Here is a 10523-nt window from a genome sequence, read left to right on the forward strand (position 1 = left end):
GGGCTAAGTAAGGGTTATATGTAGGGTTAATTTAGGGTTAGGGTTAGGGTTAGAGTTAAAAAAGGTTAGAGTTATAATTCAATTAGCATTATAGTTCAAGCATAGTTGAGGCTAATGTTAAGGTTAGTTCAGGATTGGGATTAAATTAGAGGGAAATATTTGAGTTAGGGTTAGTTAATTAGAGTAAGTTACAATTATAGTTAGGGTTGGGATGAAGAGTTCAATTAGGGTTAAGATTCAATTAGAATAGGGTTAGAGTTTAACTAGGATTAGGTTCAATTAGGGTTAGATTGAGGTTAGGGTTAAGGCTATATTAGGGTCAGGGTAGCCTATAATTAGGGTTAGTATTCTGGGATAATACTTGAGATTACTTACTGGATTTAATTAAAATTAGTGTTAGGGTTCAATTGGAATTAGGGTTAGTATTAAACTTCAATTAGGATTCAAGTAAGGTTAGAGTTAGTGTAAGAATTCAAATTGGTTTAGGGCTTAAGGATAAATCATGGTGTTAGGTTTTGGGTTGTATAATAAATCTTGGATTTAATTAGAGGGAAATCTATGAGTTAGGGTTGAGGTTATAGGTGATTAGAGTTAGGTTATTTTAATCAATGAAACTTTAAACTATTCTACTTGAGAACAAAAAATATAAGTTATAATAGAATTAATGTTCGTTTTTTGTAAATTGAAAGTCATTTGAATCTAGAACATTCTTATATGTGTGGAATTTATTTTATATACTTTTTCAAGGAATTTTAGTGTGGTTTTTGACAGTAAGAATATATCTCATATTGATGTAGGAAAAAATGAATTAAATAGTTTCATTTATATGAACAAATAGATCAAGCTACTTAAATATTATCCCGTTTAAGAATGAAACAATCAATAATAACTTTATTCCTCTTGTGTATCAAAATATTGTTACACAAAAGAACCCATATACAAAAATCAATTCGTCCAAAAGAAATCTTTATTAATGTAAAATATTAAAAAAATGTATACAGTAATCTAACTGCTGCTATGACTCCGAACTAGTTAATATTAGAGGCAGGGAGTTGGGCTTACAGCCCCAGCATCAACTGCAGTCACGTGTGCATTCCTACACAAAAATTGAGCATTTGTTTTTCCATCGTTACAGCTCAAGTTTATATGGTCTACTTTGATTCCTTCACAAGGCACACTTTGGCTGCATTCAAAAGCAATTGCAGCATTTGAAGCCGATGTTCCAGTTATGTTCTTGTATAGGACATTACTGATCTTCACATTAGAATCACCCTGCAAAAGTATAACAACAACAAACATAAAACATCTGCCATCATTAATTACAATTGTTGAAGCTTATGCTGTAGTAACATCAGAAAATGTATACCTTTGTAGGACTTCCATATGGAGAATAATATTGGTCAATTATAACAGGGTTTTGTACGTTATCCATTTTTACATTTTGAAATGTTATATCAGTTGCAAAACCATTCCCTCCTTGCCAAGTTTTGATCCTTACTCCATTCTGTGTGTCATGAAAAGACACTCCACTTACTGTTATGTTCTTTACAGCAGCAAGGGCGTTATCTTCACCAAGACTTCCAATACTTCATTACATACAACACAGAACCAAAACTCTTTCAGCACCCGACATTGTTTTCTAACATATCAATTTATGGAAAAAAACACTATATTTATGAATGCTACCTGATTCCATGCCCTGGCCCACATATAACCCCTTCAATGTTGACATTGAAGGATCCTGGTCCAATAGAAATACAGTCGTCTCCTGAAAATAAATAGTGAAATTACTTTATTAAGAATTCCATCAACAAATAAATATTTGATTAAAATCAGTTTAATTCATCAACAATTGTTCAGATCCACCACCTAAAAAATCATTCACTGTATGAGTTAACAAAGTCACCTGTTCCTACAATGATGTTTCTAATTTGAACATTGGAAGACTGTCCCAAATGAATTCCATCAGTATTAGGACTGTCACCCGGAGCGTTAATAGTCACACCTTCAACCTCAACATAATTGCAGGTATCGAAGTTTATATGAAACTGTTTGCTGTTGACTGAAGTGATCTTTCTAACTATGGTATTCATGGTGCCTGTAAATCTCAATGTCTATTTACCAAGGAAAACAGCTTCATTAGATACTAGAAATTCTTATAATTTAATTGGTTCCAAATGAGGTTGTGTAGATTTTTTAAACAATTAGTAATACAAGAGACGTAGAAGTAGTACCGTGGGTCCAATCTGATTTGTCTTCTGCTCATGCAAAACATATAAAATTATAGTCAGCCATAGAAAATGATATGTTGAAGATTCAATTTTAAAAGCTATGACAACGCAGGAATAAAATGACTCATAAAAGCTAAAAAAGTAATACTACAGTTTCTGTTTTTTTTAAATTTATTAATTTAGATTATTGGGTGATAGGGTTGGGTTGCCATCCACATAATTTTTATTATGATTACTTGTACTTGAATAAAGAGACTCTTTAGTATAATATGAAAAATCAAAATTCTTTAGAGTAACTATATTTAAGATTATGTTGCAGTCGAGTTCCTATCATCCATACCTTTCCATTCACCTCTGTCCACCAAGAAGCTCCTCGTCCATCTAAAATTCCGCTACCTTCAACTGTTAAGCCAATCACATTCATGAAATGCAGCCAATAATTTATGCTCTTTTCACTCCACAAGCTATTATCTGTTGAAGCAATAAGCTTCCCAGCTACCTGCTCAGAACTAGAGCACATCAGGAATAGTATCTACCGATTTCTAGGTAAACCAACACGAACGAAATTGCAAAGATTTTGGTGATGTGTTTTAGGTCTTTTTAAAAAGTCAATAGAAATGTATGAATTTCTTCAGAATTGGATACTTCACCTGCATTGTAATCTTGTTACTGTGACATGGCCCTCGAAAGATAACTGGATTGATCAGAAACGTCATCTTTGGGACATATACAACTGGTGACCCAGTTGAAGAACAGGCAGCATTCCAAGCTGCTAGAAAGGCCTACATTTCACAAAACACAAATAAACAAAAGAAAAGGAGTAATGATAAAAGGGAATTTTCATCAATTTTCGATAAACTTTATTCATTCGAAACCTTCCACCTACCGTGCTATCATCTGTTTGTCCGTCAGCTTTTGCACCGTACTTAAGAACATTAAATATATTATGTGTATTATGGTTCAAGCTGCCCAAGAGTCTGACAGAACATACACCGGGCATATTGGATGAGAACACAACAAGAATAAACATAAACATGAACACATACAGCGTCATGTTTTTCAGTATAATACAAGAAAACCTGAAAGCACTGAACTTTTTACAGTATTATACAAGAAAACCTGAGAGCACTAAACTTTGAATGACTAAGTTGGGAAGAGAGGGATATTGACGACGAATTCAGTGGTAAGTGTAACTTAAATAGATGTTAAGAGCAATCTCCAAAAATGAAATTATTATTGTTACGCTGCTGCTTTTAATGGAAGTAAACTAATTTCGACAAAGTCTGCGGCCACCACAATCGGCCGAAGAGAAGAGTTTCTATAGAAAGGACCAGAAAATTTAGATGCATGAATCTGTGGCTGAATTCCAGGATTAGGATTATCTGACAGTCCATCATTATATACAAAAACATAATTTATGTGCACAATCAATTGTAGGAAAAACTGTTCTAGTCTTAGATTTGCCATTAAAGCAAGAACAGGCATGTTTTTTAAAAAATGATAGCTACATTTTCCCCATTTCTTAAGCAGTAAACTTGGCACTCAGGCTTCTAGTTCAAGTTACGAGAGATGGCAATAAAACCTCATTCGTGACTTGCTTTACAAGGAAAGAAATTGACGCATATGTTTCAGTCAGAGTGTATTATTTTAGGGTGAATAGGTGGGTTTTTGAGTTTATCTATAAGTTGTCGTGATAGAGCAATGAATTTAGTCCAAGGTAGGCCATACACACGTTTGAGCTATTGTGAAAATTTACAACATGTATAAATATGAATTTAACGTGTGTACGTGGGAAAATATGAACTGGTTAGGAGAGGACACATGTATAGAATTGCAAATAGATTAACAATAGTTACTAGAAGTCACATGTATACAGAGTTTTGGCGAGCGAAAAGGGTGATAAAAATAGTTTTTCGTCCATATCACTAACAGCCTTCCAAAGCCTTTCATCCTTGTCTTCCATCACACATTTGTCATCCCTAGCCTCCGCCTCCACCAGTGCATCAAGTATGTTTATCTTTCTTATAGACACATCAAATTGTGAGAGGATCCATTCAATAACTACATCTTGTCGCTCAATATCATCTACCAACATAGACACTTGTGCATCTAGGATATAGGAGTTGGTAATGTAGGTAGAAGCACCCTAGCCAAGTGAAAATGGGACAAACTCCTCAAAAGTAGCAAGAGAGCAATGAGACTCCAAGGCCAAGGAGGACTCAAACTCCTCTATAACCTCCTCCTCATCTAAGTCCACTAGCTCAACTTCCCTGGAAGGTGGGCTTGGGTATTGTTCTATTTTGCCCCTCGAATAGGGTTGAAATGGGTAGGCACTAGTTTGGTTTTAAATGAAGAGACAACAATGGGTTCTAGTTTCGAAATAGGAGCACCAAAAATTTCCACCACTAAATTTGAATCCAACAAGGGGCAAGTGAAAATCGATGGCGTCCCACTAGACGAGGTTAAAGCCAGGTGAAAGTTGTAAAGCCTTTGGATTAATCCTTGGTGTAGGGAGAGAATTTTTGCATTTGGCCCAACTAACCGATTGTAATAAAGAGGAACACACCAAGAAGGGAAAATTCATTTTAATGCCATAGCTTAGATGATTTGATATAGGGAAGAGCCAACTATGGAATCTTTTAAATCTTTTGTCCAAAGTGAAGTATTTCATGAGCAATAGGGTTGCATCCTTCTAGACCCCAAGAAGGTCTTCTTTGTTATATCCATTCTACATTCTCGAAACCCCTTCTCCAAGCTTGAAGAATCTCTTGAATTCATCTTTGTAGAACCCTTTTGACCTTTTAAGAAAATTTCCTCCTTCCAGTGATCATTTCCAAAGAGACCTTAAAATCCACTCCCCCAGTTTTTACCTCGCCCTTCTCCAATAATTGAGAATTGTTTTTTGAGAGATCAAGATCAAATCCCTACACTCCTTCCACATAACTCACAAGGTTACCCTTAACAAATTTTGGCCATATCTTGGAATTATTTTGAAATTTTCACAACTATCTAGTTTTGTTTGAATGAGGTCACCCCCATAGCTAACACAGAGAACCTAGAGGAGAAAACTAGAAGGGGAATGCAAAAACTAGTAGTATGAAAGAGATGAAACTTTTTAGGGTTAGTGAAAGTGCAACTATAGTTCAAATGAGATGTTTGCCACTTATGCATTAAATGATTGGCAGAAAGGGTGGTGATGGTAAGAGAAAAGGCAATCTTTGGATTATACTTCATGATAAGTCGTAATGTCATCAAAGATAGCAAGATGAACCGTATTAGAGATATTGTCAATATTCATCCATATTTTCAAATGATTGGAAAATGAGACCAAAGAAGTTATCATGTCCCCAACATTATTCCCTTCTCTTCTTGTATGACTAAGTCTTACATGTCTCATCCCAAGAGTGAGGTCCCAAAACTTGGCAATGAGGTGTTCAAATTTCTAGTCAAGTTTGGCTTCACTTTTGAGCATTTAAATAGTGTTTCTTGAATTACTTTCAATAATAATTCAATCGTGTGCTCTATCTTACGTAACAACTAGGCCCTGAGAAGCCGCTACCACCTCTACAACACTTGAAGTTTGTGTCCCAAGGTTAGAACATAGACTAGGACCAAATTACCCATGTGATCATTTATGACCCCACCCCCACGTGGCCAGCCAAGATTTCCTTTTGAAGAACTGTCGAAATTCAATTTCATCCCACCAAAGCTGGGAGAGGGGGGAGGGGACCCAGGGGCAGGGGGTTGGGGAAGGGGATGAGGCAATCGAGGGGAAGGCATAAGTATTAAATTTGTTAAAATTGGATTTTAAACATTAATTAATAAGTGTTTTTTATTATGTCTTTTAATAATAATTTAATATTAATGTCCTATGAAATAGTATTTATTGTAGTTGTGTGATACACCACCTACATAAATAAAAGAGTGATCTATTTTTAGATTGTGCATGCAAGGAGAAATCTTCACAAATCAACAACAAGTTCATGCACCAAAAAACAGTGTTTCAAGTACACCCCTTGAATGTCCAATAAGAGATGGTCACATTCTACAAGAAAATAATGATTGGCATACAAGCATGCAATGAGAAATGCCAATTGATGAACTCAATCTATGTATCCCAAGCCAAAAAAGAATAGTAATATGTTTAAATCATTGTAAGCTATGACATGAAGGGTAGAATACTTCCCAATCATTGCTTCTACAAAGTGAAACCCCTTATTCCTATAAATGCCTTCCTCTTTGCACAAACAACCAAATTTTGGCCTCATTTATTGATCAAATAATATCCTTTCAATGTCATAAAACACAAAAAATAATAAATATATGCTTAAATGCATTAAATATTTTTAAATAAATATACTAGACCACCAATTAACTAGAACAAGAATCTAATACCATTCAAGAATCAAGATATTCTAAAAGAACAATGACACTTGGTCAATCTTCCTACCTTGACAAGTAGCATGTAACACCATGCAAGCACAAGGCAAAAATGAGACACCTAAACAAGCTTATATTTAGAAAATGAAAGATCTCTAGATAAGAGATATGCGTAATAAGAAGAAATGTACTAGAAGAAAGAATATTCTACACTATCAAATGGCCCATCATTTATATAAAACCGTTATAAATAAAAAGTGAAGCAATAATTTCATTGAAATAATTTAATCTTTTCTATTTTTATAAGTCAAGAAATATAAGTGTCACAATTTTAATCTCACCATTGTTGACAATTTTAACCCTTGATTCTATAAAATCAGTAACTTCTATATATAAAATTAAATGAGATTATATGTTAACACTCTATAATTTATTATAGGAAGATGCATATGTAAACATGTTTAGCTTTTGATTCCATAAAAGTGGGATTTTTGGCACTATAATAGGTTGAAGTATTTCTCACCTTGATGATGAACTTTCCTTATAGATTCAGCATAGATTAGCTATATATTATAACATCATATAATATAATTTTACCAATAATTATCCAATTAGTAACTTCTCCTTTGGATTTGACTCATCATGGACTATTACAAACTTAGATGATAATATGTCTTTAGGAAGAAAATAGTATTTAAAATAAAACAAATTTCATTTGAGTATTTTTCTTCTTCTTTTATAGTTGTGTTTCTTAAATGTTAAATAAAAAGGAATAGTAGAAATTACAATGGAATTATATTTAAATTAAATTGTATTATATTATAAAATATAGGTTATATCTTGAATCAAAAGGTTTGTGCAAGCTTAAGTTGTCAATTGTCAATCATAAAACTGTTTGAAAATGTTTGTTATTTTTATAGTTCAATATTAAATAAGTTGGGATTTTATTATACTTTTAAAAGAATTAATGGGATATATCATTCATAATCCTCATATAGCTCTTGAGATAAATCATTCCCACATTAAGAGTGATATCATCATCTACGTCAATTAATTGTCAATTTTTAGTTTGACTAGGTGCACAACCTTGTTTGTCTTTGTACCGTTCCTGTATCCTTTATTTCTTATGTATTTTATCTCTTACTTTTCCATTTATAACATAATTAATTAGTGAATAAAATAAATAATTTATTTAATTAATATTAGGAAGTTGATTGAATTGGATAATTAAAAAAATAGTTTTATTTAAGTAATATTAAAAGGGTATTTATGTGGGATGAAAAGTGTTATGTTGGGATACGTTCCAATTTAGATGTATACAATTGTAAATGAGAATGAATTGATATATTAATATGGTCAAAATGAATTAATATATAGCAACAAGTTAAAAGTGTTGTAAATAGGGGATTCATTGTAATTTGTAAGATTCTAGTTAAAAATTAATTAGGAGAAATTAGATAGTTAATATTGTAAAGAATGTGTATTGAAATATTATTTTGATTAAGTCAATCAAGATAATTCCTCAACCCATACATCATTCCAAACGATAGACCACGAGTGAATTCACAAGGAGTGAATTCAACTAGCATAAAACCCAACAACTAGCCTAACCAAAGAACCAACAAAGACAAAGAACAAGAAAAGGACCCATTGAAACCCCCAAAACATAGAGGTACGAAGACTAAGGAGAGGGGGCCTTAACCTCCTTCCACTCTTGATTTAATCCCTTCAACATGTTCAAGGAGTATTTCTTCTCAGTACACTGCGTCGAGGCTGAAGTAGAAAGAAATTCCATCTCCCTCGTCGCCTCACTTTCTTTCCTCTTCCTTTTGGACTATCTATATTCAAGTTCATCCTGCAAAATTTGGAGAGAGCTCAAAGTCCTATCCCTGTATTGAGATATTGTAGAAGATATAGTTGTGGAATATCATAATCTTGTTTTAGATATTTTGTGCATTTAAGATACATATCTTTGTAGGTGAGTATAATATTGTGGTCTCTTTATTATATTTAAAAGATTTTTTTTATGAAGCATGTTATTGCTTAAGGATTCACTAAAGGAAATGAACTAGTTCATTTCATATTTAATCATATTAATCACCTCAATCTAATGGTTCTCTTCCTTCTAAATACTTATTTTATCTTCCAATTATTACTCAATAAAGAGTTTGTATAAAAATTATGAAGCATGTTATTGCTCAAGGATTCATAAAGGAAATGAACTAGTCCTTCATGAAGCACTTTATTGCTTATTGATTCAATAAAGGAAATAAACTAGTCCTTCTTTTGATATTTTATCTTCTTAATCATCTCAATCTAATTGTGTTCTTCCTTCTAAAGAGTTATTTTATCTTCCAATTATTACTCTATAATGAGTTTGTAGATATACTTGTGGAAAATCATAATTTTGTTGTAGAGAGTTTGTGAATTTAAGATAGATATCTTTGTACATGAGTATAATAATGTGGAATTTTTATTATATTTTAAAATATTTTTTTTATGAATCATGTTATTGTTGAAGGATTCAATAAAGGAAATAAACTAGTCCGTCATTTCATATTTCATCTTCTTAATCATATCGAGCAAATTGTGCTCTTCCTTCCAAGGAGTTATTTTACCTTCCAATTATTATTCAATTCTTTTTTTGGTATATTAAAGGTTCTTTTTTTGACATATTGTGTTGGCATTAAAGTTGTCATTTATTTTAATTGTTGAGATGATGCAGTGGACAATGATGTAGAGTAGACGAAGATGTAGAGATGATAAGTGCCACAGAGAGCAAGTGTCGCTAGACAGAATGATAGACTCACTCCCACAGAGAGAAAGTGTCACTAGACATAATGATATCCTCACTCCCATTGGTTAGAGATGTAGAGACATGCAGACATCAGGTTGGCAAAGTATAGAGATGCAACATGATGTGTTACCTAGAGGAAGATGAAGATACAACAATACCATATAATGATCTTGAGGGAAAAGATCAAGGTGTCCTAGAGTAGGTAACTCACAAAGGGAAGGCGAGCAGATGGAGCTTGTGTTTGAGAAAGTTAAATGAGCATGAAATTTGCATTTATTCAACATAAAGAAGATATAGAAAGTAAGCATGGAGGGTGTCATTTGGTCTTTCTTTTGGACAAAAAAGATGCAGGTCATAAAGTTCTACAGGCATTGGGCAAGCTGATCTGACTCAGAAAAAGTATTGTTGCAGCTGTGTATAACATGTCATCTTAGTTGCACTCTGTTACAATTGTTGGGCATTACATGCAGGTTGGAGATGCGCATAACACGTTGATTATCGCTATGTAGTAGAGTTCATGGATTGTAAAGGTGTAACATGTGCAATTCATTTACTTCAATGTTGGAATTAGATTCTACTTTGACCTCACAATGTTAAAAATCCATCAGATTTGATCCCTACGAGCTACAAGTTGAGATATGTTGAAAATCCATTGTTTAGCTATTTTTTGGCATGACTGTGTTTCTATCTTAGTGACAACATCTATTTCAGTGTGTCCTGGTCTATCGCTATGACTCATTTAAAGATATAAATTCATTTATATGCTATACCGACAAGGTTCCTTTTTGGTGAGATAGAATGGATGTCTGGCCAATGTATTTTGATTTTGGTGTAAGTCTGCCTTTTGGTAGATCCTTTCTTCCTTTGTCTGCCCCTTTGTATTATAACAAAATCCTTTGTGTCGGTGTGACTATCTTCAAGTCTTGGCGATGAAGGTTTAATTTCAGAAAGAGTTGGTCTGTCAAGAAGTCAATAACACGATGGTTATGCTCCCCCGCCATCCTGCAGCAATATGGACCAGCAACAAAATTCCCTATAGGGTAAGGGTAAACTATGTTGGGCATGTTAATAATGTGATAATTATACGACCCCTATTTTCCTATAGCATAAATAAT

At 33.3% G+C, this 10523-nt stretch overlaps 1 protein-coding gene across 1 annotated transcript; it reads right to left on the reverse strand.

Annotated features, from left to right (window-relative positions):
- Positions 1–999: 999 nt before the first annotated feature.
- LOC131050730 (polygalacturonase-like) lies at positions 1000–3247 on the reverse strand. The gene is made up of 8 exons (XM_057984984.2): positions 3118–3247; positions 2882–3013; positions 2572–2730; positions 2235–2258; positions 1907–2114; positions 1687–1768; positions 1367–1586; positions 1000–1272 (listed from the first exon to the last, which is right to left on the reverse strand). The coding sequence occupies exons 1-8, from the start codon at positions 3229–3231 to the stop codon at positions 1039–1041; spliced, it is 1173 nt and encodes a 390-aa protein (XP_057840967.1). The 5' UTR covers positions 3232–3247; the 3' UTR covers positions 1000–1038.
- Between the last annotated feature and the right edge of the window lie 7276 nt (positions 3248–10523).

The sequence above is a fragment of the Cryptomeria japonica genome, chromosome 10 (assembly GCF_030272615.1).
Source record: "Cryptomeria japonica chromosome 10, Sugi_1.0, whole genome shotgun sequence".
Lineage (NCBI taxonomy): Eukaryota > Viridiplantae > Streptophyta > Pinopsida > Cupressales > Cupressaceae > Cryptomeria > Cryptomeria japonica.